Here is an 18,489-nt window from a genome sequence, read left to right as displayed (position 1 = left end):
TTTTACATATTATGATGGATGACTGATTTGCCCAGGAGGGGCTGTGTGATGTGGTTTAGTTGTGGATATATGGATTGTGGATTTAGAAGTGTGTTTTGAGCCCTTTTGCAGGTTGGGTAGGTCCTAGGTATAGGGGAGACTCTGCCGGATTTTCGGCACGACTTATGACGTATTTGGTCTTTTCATGATTTGTATTGAGTCAATTGTGTTAAATAATTGTAATGTAATTATCAGGTGAGCCGGGACAGCCTTCTTCCTCCGCCCAGCCGCCACAGTGACCGTTGTTAAGTCTGTGAGTAAAATATTAATTTTGATTGTAATTTCGATATTATTATATGTTCAAGCATGCCCATGCATCACTTATATGCATATATCTATGTAGTTAAACTCTAGGCACGATTTATATTGCATTCATAACTGTTAAAGTGCCATGAATGTTGTTGTGGTAATTTGGAGCAGTGTGCGTGCGTTGGCGTGCGTGTGATGTGGTGTGGACTATGGATAAGACGGGTAGACACGGCTTGAGATCTTCACTGGGACCTGGTCCTTCGGGGGTAGTCACGGCTTGAGTTCTTCGCTGGGACCCCGATTTGGTATATTAAACGAAAGTCCGGCTTGAGTTCTTCGCTGGCACAGGTTCGATTTAAGAGAGCTGTATAGGGGATCAGCTCCCATATATATTATGATTGATATTACTGGGTGCGTGAGTGCTCCAAATTACCTTTTTGATGTTATGATGTGAATTTATTGCTGGTGTTGCATTTCACTCTACAGGGTGCATTAGTTTTAGATAGTTATAGAGATTATAGTAAAAATTAATACTTTACTCTCTGAGTCGAACGCTCACTCCTGTTCAATATTTTTCCAGGCTACAGGAGGATATTTTTGAAGTTAACCTGCTTTTCTCCCTCGCAGGTCGTTTTCTCATGTTTGTGCAATTCTATAAACTTCTAGAAATTTCCGCATGTGTTAGAAATATTTAATGGATTCTGGTCTGTAATATAAATTGTTATGTGGACCTGTAAAATTATTATATACATGTTTGATGGACTGGATGAGGGAGCTGAGCTCCTATTTATCTTTATGTTGATATGAGTATGTGGAGGGTGAGCTGAGCTCCCCAATTGATGATATATTTTGTTTACAGGTCGGGTGAGTCAAAAACTTCCCGTTGAAAGGTCCACTTTATGGCCGGACTCTGTCCGGTTGATTTCTTGAAATTGGGCCCAAATGGGCCTTAGAGTTGAATTAATGAATAGTTAGGCTTACTACGGGCCTCGGGGGCTTTAGGCTGGCCCAGGTCCTAGTGCCGGTCCGGCCCATAGGTTGGGTCGTGACAATAATTAATAAAATTATAATTTTTTCCTTAAATATTCAAAAATATTCTACAAAATTCAGAGATAATTTTGTAATTTTAAATATTTTCTCCCACTTTCTTTCAATTTGAAAAGAAAATGGAAGTGGATTCTAACATTTATTTTCTTTTTATAAATATATGAGTCTTATTTTCTTTTAAAAAAAATTAAAAATATGTGGACAAAATAATACTACTTTTTAGTGCTCCCGATATGTACTATAATTTTTTCTGTTCGTGGAAAAGAAAATGCATGAAAGGTTTTTCATTTAACATGGTATTTAATTTATCGTTGAGAACATGAATTCAATTGAATATTAAAAATTGATTTGAAATTAATTAAATTCAATATATTTTAATTATAATATTCTAAAATAATTAAACCATTTTTTAACAATATTAAAAATAATATTTTATAAAAATACATTTTTAACCTTTCCATCATAATCTCAAACCTCAAACACAAAAATAACACTTTATTTTAAGTGTTTGTGATTTTACGTCCTCAATAATTATAGATTATAAAAAAATATATTATATTAAATTAAATTTGATTCATTATAATTGCGTTACCATTGGTTTATGTGAAATATGCATAACGCTGGTGATAATCGCTTTTTTACATTGGTCTTTTATTTTGCAGTATAAGAAAGGCTAGAAAAAGTGTTGTGGATTAAAGCAAACAAATTCCAAGGACTTGCCAATCTTCCTATGCTATTTTACTCAAAAGTCCATATAAAGGAGAAGAAGGGAAGAGAGTGAGAGAGAGAGAGAGGAGACTCAACTTGGTGAAACAATATCATTTCATTAGAATAATATGGCCCAATTTTCAAAATAATTATCTACATTAACCATTGACTATAATGTGATTGCCATGATCATTGGTTAGAATAAAACCATTTCATATGATAGCACTATTTACTCCAATTTCATCGTATGACGAGTGGTGATGAAAAATTGGTGGTTTTGCACCCTCTGTTTCTTTTTTATCACTATAATAATATTTTTGACTAATAAAAAAAAAAAGAAAAAGTAGTTGATGAAGCCTATAAAAAGCCTAAAGATGTTAAGCTATTACGTCATTCAATTTCTATAATTTAAAAAATATAATTATATATTTTTTTTATTATTTTCTAAGTCTTTAACTATTTAATTATCCTAATGGTAATTTATTTTTCTTTTAAATATATTGACAAACAAAAAATTTTCTTTAAATTAAACTGAAAGACTAAAGAGTAGACAAAAAAAAATATAATGACTAATATATTTTTTAAAATAAGAGGATTAAATAGTTAATTTTATTAAAATAGAGATTAAATAGTAGTTTTTTTATTTTAATATGAAAAGAAATTAAGACTGTTTAGATGGAAGGAAAAAAAATAATTAGAGGAAGATAAAAAAATTCAATGATTTAGAGGAAAAACATATATATATTTTTTTTCTTTTTATATTTGGATATAGAAAGGAAAGTTATTTTTTAAAACAATTAATAAAATTATAATTTTATCCTTAAATATTCAAAAATATTCTACAAAATTCAGAGATAATTTTGTAATTTTAAATATTTTCTCCCACTTTCTTTCAATTTGAAAAAAAAATGGAAGTGGATTCTAACATTTATTTTCCTTTCAAAATTTTCTTTTTTATCTATTTTCTTCTTAACAAACATAAACTGAATGGATAATAAAACTATTTTCCTCTCAAAATTTCCTCTCTCATCTCCCTTCAATCCAAACACATTCTAAAGGGATGGAATGGAAATCACAAATAAAGTAGATACTGACATAGAAGAATTAACTATCAGTTTAAAAGAAAGTTACCTAAGTCGTTATGGACAGTGCTCGATCTGGACATTGCTCTAAATCCTCATGCTTTCTTTTTATAAATACATGAGTTTTATTTTCTTTTAAAAAAAATTAAAAATATGTGGACAAAATAATACTACTTTTTAGTGCTTCAAACATGTACTATAATTTTTCCTGTTGGTGGGAAAGAATATACATAGAAGGTTTTTTATTTTAGCCTGGGGTTAGTTGGTTTGAGGGAATATTCAAAAAAGTGAAGGAAAATATAGATAAGTGAAAAGAGAAGGTTAAAATTGAAAAATTAAACTGAAATAATCGATTTGATTTGATTTGATTCTTTTCATAACCTCAATGTATTTCAAATTTTATATTTTTGCATAATTTTAATATAAAATAATAATTAAATTAATAATACATAGAAATAAATTAAATTAAAATAGAAATAAATTAAATTAATAATAAATAGAAATATAAATTAATAAATAATTTTATTATAAATTAATAAATAAATAATAAATAATATAAAATATATATATATACATTTTCTTACTCGACAAAAGGTTCAATTAATTGTTTATTTTTGTTTAATTCTTAATCAAACCAACCGGTTTCAAACTAACAAGTGCGTGCTTAAGATCGAGTTATTAGCCCAACAATTCAATCCTATTATCTTATATTCCCACTCAAAACAACATCATTTTCCATGAACAATAAAGTCATTTATTCTGCCTCATTAAGAACGCAAGAAAAATTGCTTATGGGCAGGCCACACAAGACTTGACTATATTAAAGCAAGTAGTAGAAGACATGATGAGTGTTGGAACATTTACTTGATCAAGCTACGAAGCTCAACTCAAATTATTATACAACCCGGGCCCATAAAATGCTCAAAGTGTTAGGATAATGCTTCGTTAATTAATTCAAGAGAAATAATAAATATTGTAAAAAAAAAAAATAACGAAGGCGTTTGTCAAAATTAAATAATTTTAAAAAATTTTGGCGTGTGAAAATATTTTCAACACGTATCAAATGCATAAAAATTTATTTAACATGGTATTTAGATTATTGTTGAGAACATGAATTTAATACATATAATGAATATTAAAATTTGATTTGAAATTAATTAAATTTAATATATTATAATTATAAAATTCTAAAATAATTAAACCATTTTTTCAACAATATTAAAAAGAATATTTTATAAAAATACATTTTTAACCTTTCAATCATAATCTCAAGCCTCAAACACGAAGATAACACTTTATTTTAAGAGTTTGTGATTCTGCATACTCAGTAATTGTGAAATTTGAAAAAATGTGTTATATTAAATTAAATTTGATTCATTATAATTGCATTATTATTAGTTTACATGAAATATGTGTAACATTGATGATAATCGAATTTTCAAATTGGTCATTTATTTTGCCGTATGAGAAAGGCTAGTAAAAGAGAAGGAAAGAGGGAGAAGACTTGACTCGGTGAAACAAAATCTATACATATATATAAAGTATAGTGGTATTTTCAAGGAGATGTCACGTAATACTTTTATTAAAAAACTTACCACGCATCACTTTTAGTACATACTCTTTTTTATATTAATTTTTTTTATTCATTTTTAATTATTATTATTATTATTTATAATACTATCTTAATATTTATAATTTAAATTATTATTTTTTAAAATTTAATTTTTAAAAATTAAGATATTTTGTAATTAAATATAATGTTTAAAAATTATTTATATCATTTTATAAATACTAATTATTATTTAATTTTTTTACTTCCTTTTAATTATCACTATTATTTACAATACTACCTTAATATTTATGATTTAAATTATTATTATTTTTAAATTTTAATTTTTAAAAATTAAGACCTTTTATGATTAAATGTAACATTTAAAAATTATTTATACTTTTTTTTATAAATTCATTTATTTAAAAATATTATTTGCTATATGCTACCCTCAATAATAATAATAATAATAATAATAATAATAATAATAATAATAATAATAATAATAATGAAAGATCACTGATGGCTATTAGTTTAAAGAAAATTGACCATTAGTTTATGATCTTATGATCAACTATCACATAATTTGATCAACTTTAAATTATTTTATATCTTTAATTAATATTTTTATTATGAAATCTATGTTAAAAATTTTGAAAGACAAAAATGTGTAGTCTACATAAAAATTATAAAAAAAAATTTATAGATTTGACTTATTTATAATTATATTATTTTTTATGTTAATAATTTAATATTCTTTTATTTAGTTTTGCAATATTAATTATTATTATTATTATTATTATGGCAAACTTATAGCTATTTAATTGAAATAGCCTGATAAATAGGAAACATTTGATTATTATAAAATTTGATTTTGAATACTTTTATTATCATTATTTAATTAAATAATATATAATTATAAATTAATTTTTTATTTAAATGATTTTTATTTATTTGTGTATATATAATATGTCATAAGAGACATTTAATACATATCACACGCTCTTCTCTTGATCAAATATTTTCATTTTACCTAAATACTTTTAAATATTTTTTTATTTGCACTTTTTTATTATTTCTTTTAAAGTCAGTAGTTATCATTTCTCAAAATTTATTTATTTAAATATATTTAATTAATATTTCTTTAATTATTATTTTTTTATAAATTTCTTATTTAATATTTCTTAAATTTTAAACATTTTATTTAATTATAATTATATATTGAATGTAATTATAACTAATATTTTGATTATCTATATTTTATTATCATTAATTTTTAATAGAATTATTTTAAATTTTAATTAAATATCTATATTTTTATACATAAATTATTTCTCAACTATATTTCTATATAGAAGCAAAATTTAAAAAATAAATTACAAATATGATAGCATCAAAAATTTAGATACAAATAAAGATGATTAAAACGAATAAAAGTTACAGTATTAAAAATTATGAAATTTATCTTTTGAAAAATATTATGTATTTTTAATATTTATTATATTAATAGAAAATGACAACATTTTAAAATTTTAATTTTTATAAAATATATTTATTTTATATTATAAATTTATGCAAAGTTATGACTTTTTTCAAAAGAATTATTTTATAAAAATATATTACATTAATAAAAAAGTTACACTTTAATATAGTATTTTTTAAAAATAATATAATAAAATGTTATTTTTAATTAATAATAATATATATTTTTTATTATTATTAAAAATAAATAATTCAATTCATTATCAGTAATTTAATTTTTTTATTATATTAATAACAAAAAAATATTATGTTTATATATTTTTAAAGTAATATTATTTTCTTATTAATCTAATATATTTTTTGTAATTTACAAAAATAAATATTGATTTACAAAAATTGTAAGATAAAATATAAAAATTTCATAAAATTTAAATTATTTTTTGAATAAAGTACTTTTATTATAAATTTTAATGAAATAGTTATGGAAACTGCTATTAATACATGTATAAAAAGAATTAAATATGTATTTTAATTAATTACACTATAAATTAATTAAAATTTTATTATTATAAAAGGTTAAAATTTATTCAAATTTTTTTATATTTATTTACTGTAAGTCATTGGTGAGGTGAAGAAAGTAATTGCCAAGTAGTTGCACCCTGTGATCATATGTGTGAGAAAGATGAAAAAGGAAATCTCTAAAACTTGCGAAAAAAAGAAAAAAAAGCAGAAGAAGAAGAAAGAAAAAAAGCTATCCACACGCCAAAACTTCACATTTTGAGGGCCAAACTTCCTTTGCGGCCCCAAGCTTCGCCCCTGGGCTTGACAGTGTTTGAAAATTGGATTTTGAGGCTGCTAGGGCCCAAAAGTTCTCATTAATTATTACCACTATTGTCAATTATGAACATGTTCGATTTTACTACTTATTTTTAATTTTTTATTTAAAATATATTTTTTAATTTATAAGTTAAATTAAAAAAAATAAGTAGTTAATTGTATTGTAAGATTACTTAATAATAATTTTTAAATAATTTAAATGTTTAGTTAAAATATGTTTAAAAGCAATTTAATTGTTTAAATTTATATAAATGATATGTAATTAAGTGTTGTAATTGTTAAAATAGGATAATATTGATATTTATAAAAATTATTGAAATAATATAATTTTTTTACTATTAATCAAATAGTGCTTTCAAAATAAATAGATAAGTCATAAGTAAATTTCTTACTTATATTAAATATATTTTTTAATTTACAAATCAAATCAAATATTAATATACGTTTAACTTTCTACTTATAAATATAATTAATTAATTTATAAGTCAAATCAAATACTCTATGTATTTATCGGATTAACTTCACCTATCAATACTATGATTGTGGCTACTATGATTGTGGCCCGTGACTTAGGTTTAATCCGTTGTCAGTTTTTTATTTTATATATATGCAAATAAATTTTGTTAATAAACAATCATATAATAAAAACTTTTATGATAAAAATAGTATTACAATTTTGAAGTTAAATCAAGATACGATTATTAGTGATATAAAATAATAATTTATTATGATAATTAAAATTTAAAAATAATTATAAATATTATATAATTATTTATAAATGTGATTTATTTATTTGCTTTGAAAATTTTCGATACTAAAAGTAATATTAATTAAATTGTATGAAATTAAATTTTAATTTGTAAGTTAACTTTTTAGGGAAATTTTTTATTTAATCCCTTTATTTTACATAAACTAACTATTTGATTCTCTATTTTGAAAAATTATATTATTAATTTCCTATTTTTTTTTTCCATTTACTGCTTAATCCTTATGGTTATTTAATGCACGAGTTTGTAATTTTATTCAATTATGTAATTTGAAAAATATAATTACATACTCTCTTTCTATTTTTGAAGTCTTTAAATTATTTAATTCTCGTAATAGTAAGTTATTTTTCTTTTAAATACATCGACAAGAAAACTTGATTTAAACTAAATGAAAAGACTAAAGAGTAGGTAGACTAACAACATATAACTACTAATATATTTTTGAAAATATAAGAATTAAATAATTAATTTTATTAAAATAGAGAAATTAAATAATAATTTTTCTTGAGGAAAGAAAATAATTGGAAGAAGATAAAAGTATACACAATTAATATAATTTAAACTAAACGGAAAGACTAAAGAGTAGACGCAACAAAATACAACTATCAATATATTTTTGAAAATAAGAGTATTAAATATTTAATTTTATTAAAATAGAGAGATTAAATAATAATTTTTCTTGTTTTAATATAGAAAGAAATTAACACTATGTTTGAATGGGAGGAAAAAAAATAATTGGAAGAAGATAAAATAATACAATGATTAATATATATGTTTGGAAATAGGAAGGAAAATATATATTGAAAGGAAAGTTATTTCTTTAAATAATAAAATTATAATTTTATCATTACATATTCAAAAATAATCTACAAATAAGGAGATAATTTTGTAATTTTAAGCATTTTCTCCCACTTTCATTCAATTTGAAAAGAAAATAGGAGTAGAATCTAACATTTATTATCTTTTCAAAATTTTCTTTTTTTATCTATTTTCTTCTTAACCAAATATAAATGGGCGGAATGGAAATCGCAAATAAAGTAAGTCCGGACATGGGAGCATTAAAATCAAGACTTGCGAGTCAACTACCATTCCCCAACTTGTGGACTGCAGAAAGCAGCAAAATATGGACATATACAGAAATTGGCTTTGATTTATAAGATATGAAATAATTGAGCATGGATCAACGCTTTGTACTGATTATCACAGTTGTAAATAATTCAACTAACCCTACTCGTAAACATTAGAATTTGAATTAGTTTTAATTAAATTAGTAAAATATTAGAATCCAAATCATTTTAATTGTTTTAAGTTAATTGTGGATACTGCTTGATCTCGTAAAATATTAGAATTTTCACGAGTACATGCTTTCTCTTTATAAATATATGAGTCTCACTTCCTTATAAATAAAGAAAATACTTTTTTTTTAATGACTCCAATTCATATTATAATTTTTCATGTTCATAAGAACGAATGTGATTAGTTGGTTTGAGAGAATATCTAAGAAACTGAGGAAAAACTCAAAGAAGTGAAAAGAGAATATCAAAATCAAAAAATTAAACTAAAATAATCTATCTGATTTGGTTTGTTTCTTTTCGTAACCTAGGCTTGTTTCAGTTTTTATACTTTTGCATTTTAATTAATTGATTATTTTGGTTTAATTCCAAATCAAACCAATCGATTTCAAACTAAAAAGCAATGGCTCAATGGTCGAGCTATTAGACCTATTATGTTAGATTCATAATCAAAATGCATCATTTTCCATGAACAATAAAATCATTTATTTGATTCGCACTTCCACTCAACACTTGATTCAGGAAAAGCAAACTAATTCCTTTATTTTGCCGTATAAAAAAAGCAAGAAAAAATGTTGCAGGGTGGGGCACACGAGACTTGACTCTATTAAAGCAAGTAGTTCAAGACATGATGAGTGTTGAAACATTTGCCAAGTACTTGACCAAGCTAGGAAGACTTCGCGTTCCAACCACGTTGTGCACTGATTGTCAGAGTTGTAAATAATTCAAATCTGACCCTTGTGCTAATCAGACCCTACTCATAAAATATTAGATTTTGAATTAGTTTTAATTAATCGAATCAGTAAAATATTAGAATTCAAATCATTTTAATTGTTTCAAGGATAGCACTCGACCTGGACATTGCTCTAAATTGCGCATAATTTTCACAAGTACATACTTTCTCTTTATAAATATATGAGTCTCATTTTTTTATAAGTAAAGTAAAATTGAAAATTTGTAGTTGAGATAATACTATTTTTTAGTGTTCTTTATATATACTATAATTTTTTCTATTCATGAGAAAGAATATGTGTCGAAGATTTTCTATTTCGGTATGTAATTAGTTGGCTTGAAAGAATATCAAAGAAAGTGAGGCAAATATAGAGAAGTGAAAAGAGAAGGTCAAAATCGAAAAACTAAATTAAAATAATAGAATTGGTTCGGTTTGATTCCTTTCATTACCTCAACATATTTCAGTTTTTATATTTTTTCATTTTAATTAATTGGTTATTTTTGTTTGTTTCTGAATTGAATCAACCGATTTTAAACTAACAAGCAAATGCTCAACCATCGAGCTATTAGCCCAATGGTTCAATCTTATTATCTTATATTCATGATCAAAATGGCATCATTTTCAATGAACAATAAAGTCATTTATTCTGCCTTATAAAGAAGGCAAGAAAAAGTGTTGCTAGACGGTATGTATTAGATTCACACTTTCCCTCAAGACTTGACTCAGACAAAGCAAACTAATTCCTTTATTTTGCCGTATAAAAAAGGCAAGAAAAATTGTTTATGGGCAGGCCACACAAGACTTGACTCCATTAAAGCAAGCAGTTCAAGACATGATGAGTGGTGGAACATTTGCCAAGTAGTGGATCAAGCTAGGAAGCTCAAGTCAAATTATTATACAGCCTGGGTCTATAAAATACTGAAAAATGAGATTGCCAACTGAAATATGCATTTAAAATCGTATAGATTTGGTGACATATCTCAATATTCATTGTACAAAATTAAAGGTTAACGATTATAGTCTTATGTCAATCAGGGGCAGTCTGATTAGTTTTTCTTTATCTTTAAAGTAAAGGAAATGGTGAGATCTTGAGTTCGAATCTCTTTATCTACCTATCCATTGTTACTCGATCTATTAATTAGGCCTTCATAGAATAAAAAGAAAAAAATTATAGTTTCATATAATATTGCAATTGGAAGTTCAAAATCATTTATAAAAATTATTATTTTTAAATGTTAATAAAAATAAATTTTTAAAATTAATCATTTCAAAAATATTTATAATTAATATATTTAATTTTTTAATTATTACAAATTTTTACGATTAAAACTTTAATTTTTGAGATCAACTGTAGCATAGTTGCAACGACTGAAGCATTAACTTTGACCAAATCGACAGGATGTTAAAGGTGAAATTTTGTAATGGAAAGTTTTTCATAGTGATGACAAAATATCTCGCAATATCATGCTTATTTCTATCGTAAATTCATAATATATTTTATATGATTTTGCTCATTATCTTTTTATGCTTTGAAAATATTTAGAATAAATATAGATTTGTCAAAGATTAGACTCTAAATCTCTTATATAAGAGGCTAGTGCTTAACCATCGAGCTATTAGTCCAGTGATTCAAAACATATTACCTTAGATTCATAATGGCCAAATGACTAGAAAAGTTCAAACCTTTGTAAACTTTTTCAATTTTAAGTAAGTCTTTTAATTTTATCAATTTAATACTCAAATTTTCATATTAATTTCAATTTTAGTGGTTTGTTTAATGGGATGATTCAATTGATAAAAATAATTCAAATATTTATCTACATTGTCAATATTAGTCAATACGAAGTTTTCTGAATTAAAAATTATTGAACAAATTAATAAAATCAAAAGGATTAGAATTATTTTTATTAATCAATGAATTTAATTATTTTAATTAAATTTATTATTAAAATTAAAAAAATATGAAAGTTTTACGATTAAAGTTATATATAAAATTAAAAAGTTTTAATTAAAACAAAAAAAAATGATTTTTTTTTTATTATTATTTAGCCATTCGTAATCAAAATGGTATCATTTTCCATGAACAGCAAAGTCTTCCATCGTGCCTTACAACGAAAGGCAAGAAAAAGTGTTTAAAGTATATATATATAAAATAATTAATAGGATAAAAAAATAAAAATAAAAATAAACAAAAAAAAAAGACGTCGTGTTCCAACCATGTTCTCAAAATTAAATAATTTTAAAAAATTTTGACGTGTATGAAAACATGTTCAACACATATCAAATGCTTAAAAATTTATTTAATATTGTTAAAAGCAATTCATTAAATAAATTAATTATAATGAATAATAAAAATTCATTTGAAATTAAATTTAATATATTTTAATTATAAAATTCTAAAATAATTATTAAACAAATTCGTTAATAATATTTAAAATAATACTTTCTAAAAAACCTTTCCATCATAATTTCATGCTTGAAATACAGAGCAAACACTTTATTTTAAATATTTGTGATTCTACATCCTAGAAATTGTAGATTTTGAAAAAAATATATTATATTAAATTAAATTTTATTCATTATAATTGGGTAGCCATTAGTTTACATGAAATATGTTTAACATTTGTGATAATCGCATTTTTACATTCGTCTTCTATTTTGCCAAATAAGAAAGGCTAGTGTACCTGAAAAGCCCTATTTTACTAATTTTCCTATGCTATTTTACTCAAAAGCCCTTATGAAGGAGAAGGAAAGAGAGAGAGAGGACTTGACTTCGTAAAACAAAATTATTTCAATTGAAAAATGTGGCCCTATTTCAGAATAATTATTTAGTATAATTATTATATGTACAATAATTATACTTTAATCATTGATTATAATCAATCGTTATAATAAGACTATAGTACATAATTGCACTGTTTTCTCCAATTTTAACTTATGATCGATGAGTGGCGTAACTAACTTCGTGATGAAAATTTGGTGGTTGTTGCACCCTTTGTTTCTTTTTATCATTATAATAATATTTTTATTAATATATTTTTAAATATATTGACAAACAGAAAATTTTATTTAAACTAAATTAAAAGATTAAAGAGTAGATGGAACAAAATGTAACTACTAATATATTTTTGAAAATAAGATATTAAATAGTTAATTTTATTAAAATAGAAAGATTAAATAGTAATTTTTCTTATTTTAATATAGAAAGAAATTAAGACTATTTAGATGGGAGGAAAGAAAACAATTAGAGGAAGATTAAAGAATACAATGATTAAGAGGAAAAATATATTTTTTTTTCTTTTTGTATTTGGATATAGGAAGGAAATATGCGGCCAATATAATACTATTTTTTATTGTTTATGTAAATATATGAGTCTTATTTTCTTAAAAAAAAAAATTAAAAATATGCGACCAAGATAATACTATTTTTTAGTGCTCCCGATATATATTATAATTTTTTCTATTCGTGGGAAAGAATATGCGTGGAAGGTTTTTTATTTTAGCATGGGGTTAGTTGGTTTGAGAGAATATCCAAAAAAGTGAGGGAAAATGTAGGAAAGTGAAAAGAGAAGGTTAAAATTGAAAAAACAAACTGAAATAATCGATTTGATTTGATTTGATTCCTTTCATAACCTCAGCTTGTTTCAGTTTTTATATTTTTGAATTTCAATCAATTGGTTATTTTGTTTTAATTCTGAATCAAACCAAACGATTTCAAACTAACAAGCAAGTGCTTAACGATCGAGGTATTAGCCCAACAGTTTAATCCTATTATCATAGATTCCTACTCAAAATGGCATTATTTTCCATAAACAATAAAGTCACTTATTCTGCTTTATAAAGAAAGCAAGAAAAAGTGTTGTTGGGCAGTACATATTAGATTCGCACTTCCACTCGAGACTTGACTCAGATAAAGCAAACTAATTCCTTTATTTTGCCGTATAAAAAATGCAAGAAAAATTGTTTATGGGCAGGCCACACAAGACTTGACTCTATTAAAGTAAGTAGTTCAAGACATGACGAGCGTTGGAACATTTACTTGATCAAGCTACGAGGCTCAACTCAAATTATTATACAACCCAGGCTTATAAAAAGCTCAAAGTGTTAGGATGTTGCTTCATTAATTAATTCAAGAGAAATAGTATGATAAAAAAAATAAAAATAAAAATGAAGAAGACGTATGTCAAAATTAAATAATTTTAAAAAATTTTGGCTTGTGAAAATATGTTCAATACGTATCAAATACATAAAATTTATTTAACACGGAATTTAGATTATTGTTGAGAACATGAATTCAATATATACATAAAAATAATATTTTATAAAAATACATTTTAACCTTTCCATCATAATCTCAAACCTCAAACACGGAAATAACATTTTATTTCAAGTGTCTATGATTCTACGTGCCCAATAATTATAGATTTAAAAAAAGATATTATATTAAATTAAATTTGATTCATCGTAATTACGTTACCATTGGTTTACATGACATGTGTGTAACATTGGTAATAATCATTTTTTCACATTAGTCTTTTATTTTGCCGTGTAAGAAAGGCTAGAAAAAGTGTTGTAGATTAAAGCAAACAAATTCCAAAGATTTGCCAACCTTCCTAAGCTATTTTACTCAAAAGCCTATATAAAGGAGAAAAAGGGAAGAGGGAGACTTAACTTGGTGAAACAAAATTATTTTAATAGAATAATTTGGCCCAAATTTCAGAATAATTATCTAGCGTAATTGTTGTACATATAATAATTGCACTTTAGCCGTTGATTATAATGTGATTACCATGATCAATGGTTAAAATAAAATTATTTTATATGGTTGCACTATTTTCTCCAATTTTAAAGTATGATGAGTGGTGATGAAAACTTGTGGTCGTTCCACCTTCTCTTTCTTTTTTATCATTATAATAATATTTTTGGCTAATAAGAAGAAAAAAAGAAGTACGTAGTTAATGAAGCTAGGAAGCTCAACTGCTTACTATTTTTTTTTTCCATTTACTGCTTACTCCTTATGGCTATTTTATGCATCCGTTTATAATTTCATTTAATTCCTGTAATTTGAAAAATATAATTACATACTCTCTTTCTATTTTCTAAGTTATCTCTCTTTTAAATACATTGACAAGAAAACATGATTTAAAATAAATGAAAAGACTAAAGAGAACACGTAACAAAATACAACTACTAATATATTTTTGAAAATAAGAAAATTAAATAGTTAATTTTATTAAAATAGAGAGATTAAATAATAATTTTTCTTGTTTTAATATAGAAAGAAATAACATTGTGTTTGAATGAGAGGAAAGAAAATAATTGGAAGAACATAAAAGAATACAATGATTATGTATATTGAAAGGAAGGAAAATAATAGGAAGGAAGGAAAAGAGGAAAGAAAATATATATTGAAAGGAAAGTTATTTCTTTAAATAATAAAATTATAATTTTATCATTAAATATTAAAAAATAATCTACAAATAAGGAGATAATTTTGCAATTTTAAACATTTTCTCCCACTTTCATTCAATTTGAAAAGAAAATGGGAGTAGAATCTAACATTTATTTTCCTTTAAAAATTTTCCTTTCTATCTATTTTCTTCTTAGCCGAACATAAATGGAATGGATAATAAAATTATTTTCCTTCAAAACAAACAGAGTCTGGGGGGGGGAGGGGGGGGGGGGGGGTGTGTGGGGTTGAATGGAAATCACAAATAAAGTAAATACAAACATGAGAGCATTAAAATATGGTGGTTCCATTTCAAATCAAGACCTGCAAGTCAGCGACCATTCCCCAACTTATGGACCACAGAAAGCAGCAAAACATGAACATTTGCAGAAATTGGCTTTGATTTATAAGATATAAAATAACTGAGCATGGAGCAACTTTTTGTACTGATTATCAGAGTTGTAAATAATTCAACCTACCATTGTGCTAATCAAACCCTACTCGTAAAATATTAGAAATTAATTAAATTCAATAAATTTTAATATGGCTTTTAAAATATTATTTGGAACAACAATTCATTATATATATATATATATATATATTGGTTTGAAATTAATTAAATTCAATATATTTTAATTATACAATTCTAAAATAATTAAACCATTTTTTTAACAGCAATAAAATAATATTTTCTAAAAATACATTTTTAACCTTTCCATTATAATATCAAACCTCAAACACGGTTTCAATTAAAATAATTGTAGATTTCGAAAAAATATATTATATTAAATCAAATTTGATTCATTATAATTGCATGACTGTTGATTTACATGAAATATGCGTGACGTTGGTGATAATTTTTTTTTCCACATTTGTCTTTTTATTTTTGCCGTATAAAAAAGGCCAAAAAAAACGTTGTGGATAAAAGAAAATAAATTTAAGAGACTTGCCAATCTTCTTATGCTATTTTACTCAAAAGCCCATACAAAGGAGAAGAAGGGAGGAGACTTGATTGGGTGAAAAAAAAATTATTTCAATAGAATAATATGGCCCTGTTTTCAGAATAATTATCTTGTGATTATACGTGCAATAATTACACTTTAACCGTTGATTATATAATGTGATTATCATGATCAATAGTTAGAATAAAAACAATTGTATATGATTGCACTATTTTCTCCAATTTTAAACAGTTGATGAAAAGCTGGTGGTCGTTGCACCCTCGGTTTCTTTTCATTATTATAATAATATAATAGTTGATGAAGCAAGGAAGCTCAACTGAAATTATTACACAACATGGGTCTATAAAAGATCAAAGGCGCTAGGCTGTTGCTTCATTGCGTAATTGAAGAGAAATAATTGTTTATATTTTGCATACAAGTACTGAAATGAGGCTAATTAAGCAGCCGTTGGTTGCTTTAGTCATAGCTTCATTATTAGAGGGATGGTGGAGCTGTGATGGTTGTTTGGAGAATGAGAGAAATGCTCTTTTGCAACTCAAGGCTTCTTTCAATTATCCTAAACGCATGTCACTCTCTTCTTGGGGATTACATACTGATGACTGTTGTAAATGGGAAAATATTAACTGCAGCTCCACCACTGGACGAGTTTCCAAACTCAGTATTCGGGGTGATTATTGGGCCTTTGAATGGTGCTTCAATGCCTCTTTGTTTCTTGCTTTCCAAGAATTGACGAGTCTTAGCTTACGAAACAGTCGTATTATTGAATGTGTTGAGAATGAAGGTAGAATATTAATTTGTCTTGCATTATCGTATAATTATGCAATAACTAATACAGCTTTTGTTTCATAATATTTTAAGTTTTTTTTTTTCTAATATTTGATAAAAGCTGCTAATAACAAAAATTAGTTTGAAACTATTATTTAGATATTTTCATAGTTTTATGATTGAAACATAATTAAGTTTTTTTTTTGACAACTCGAAAACAATAAATAATAAATAAATCTAACTGGGTATCTACCTCTTATGATGCAGGTTTTGAAAGATTAGAAAGGCTCAGCAAGTTGGAGTTTCTTGATTTAGAAGGTAACTTGTTCAACAAGGAGAGCATTGTATCATCTATTGGCCATCTTTCATCTTTAAAATCATTGAATTTGGCCTACACTGGATTGGAAAGTGTAACTGATATTCAAGGTTAGCTCAACTTAAAATGTTTCATTGTTCTAATTTTTGAGGATTTTCCATTTATTTATGTACTTATTTTTCAATTTTCAAGCACAAACTTGACTAACACTCTTTTGTGACTTTTGAAGGACTATTAAGTCTTCAAAATTTGGAGTTTCTTGATTTATCTTCCAACAACTTCAACAATAGCATTATACCATTTTTAGGCGTCTTTTCATCTTTAAAATCATTAAATTTAGCAGGCAACATATTCAAAAGTGATATTCAAGGTTAGCTCAAATTGTGATATATTTTTATTATATGATTAATAAGAGTTTTCCTTTTATTTATTTTTAATTTTAAAGTAAAAATTTGACTGATACTCTTTTATGGCTTATGAAGGACTATCAGGACTTGAAAATTTGGAGTTTCTTGATTTGTCATCTAACAATTTCGGTGATAGCATCATACCATTTTTACGCATCTTTCCATCTTTAAAATCATTAAATTTAGCCAGCAATAAATTGAAAAGTGGTATTCAAGGTTAGCTCTAATTGTGATATATTTTTAATAATTGATCAAGATTTTCCTTTTACTTATTTATTTATTTTCATTTTTCAAGTGAAACTTTGACTGATACTCTTTTATGACTTATGAAGGACTATCAGGACTTGAAAATTTGGAGTTTCTTGATTTGTCAGTCAACAACTTCAACAAGAGTATCATACCACTTCTAAGTGTATTCTCATCTTTAAAATCTTTAACATTGACCCAAAAAAGATTGGAAAATATAACTGATTTTCAAGGTTAGCTCAAATTGTGATATTTTTATATTATAATTTTTCAAGGTCTCCTTTTATTTGTTTCTCAATCTCATTCAAGCACAAATTTTAACCAATATATATTTTTTTAATTTTGTTTGTGGAGGACTATAGAGACTTGAAAATTTGCAGATTCTTGAGTTATTCACTTGTGAAAAATTAGGGTAATTTGCAAAAAGAACTTTTTAAGAAAATTGAAAAATAAAGTATTATGTTCATTTGCGCCAATTTTCCAAATTAAGAGTTGAAAATTTTTCATTTTCTCAAAATTTAATTAAACCTTTTAAGAGATAACTTTTAAGTTTTCCATC

General features: G+C 24.8%; 1 protein-coding gene across 1 annotated transcript; it reads left to right on the top strand.

Moving 5' to 3' along the window:
- Positions 1–16,622: 16,622 nt before the first annotated feature.
- On the top strand, positions 16,623–18,168 carry LOC131172090 (cuscuta receptor 1-like). The gene is made up of 5 exons (XM_058133037.1): positions 16,623–16,977; positions 17,229–17,387; positions 17,507–17,647; positions 17,760–17,900; positions 18,017–18,168. The coding sequence occupies exons 1-5, from the start codon at positions 16,623–16,625 to the stop codon at positions 18,166–18,168; spliced, it is 948 nt and encodes a 315-aa protein (XP_057989020.1).
- The last annotated feature ends 321 nt before the right edge of the window (positions 18,169–18,489 follow it).

Source organism: Hevea brasiliensis, chromosome 13 (genome assembly GCF_030052815.1).
Source record: "Hevea brasiliensis isolate MT/VB/25A 57/8 chromosome 13, ASM3005281v1, whole genome shotgun sequence".
Classification (NCBI taxonomy): domain Eukaryota; kingdom Viridiplantae; phylum Streptophyta; class Magnoliopsida; order Malpighiales; family Euphorbiaceae; genus Hevea; species Hevea brasiliensis.
Note: the sequence above shows the minus strand (reverse complement) of the source record. Positions and strands in the feature narration are given on the sequence as shown.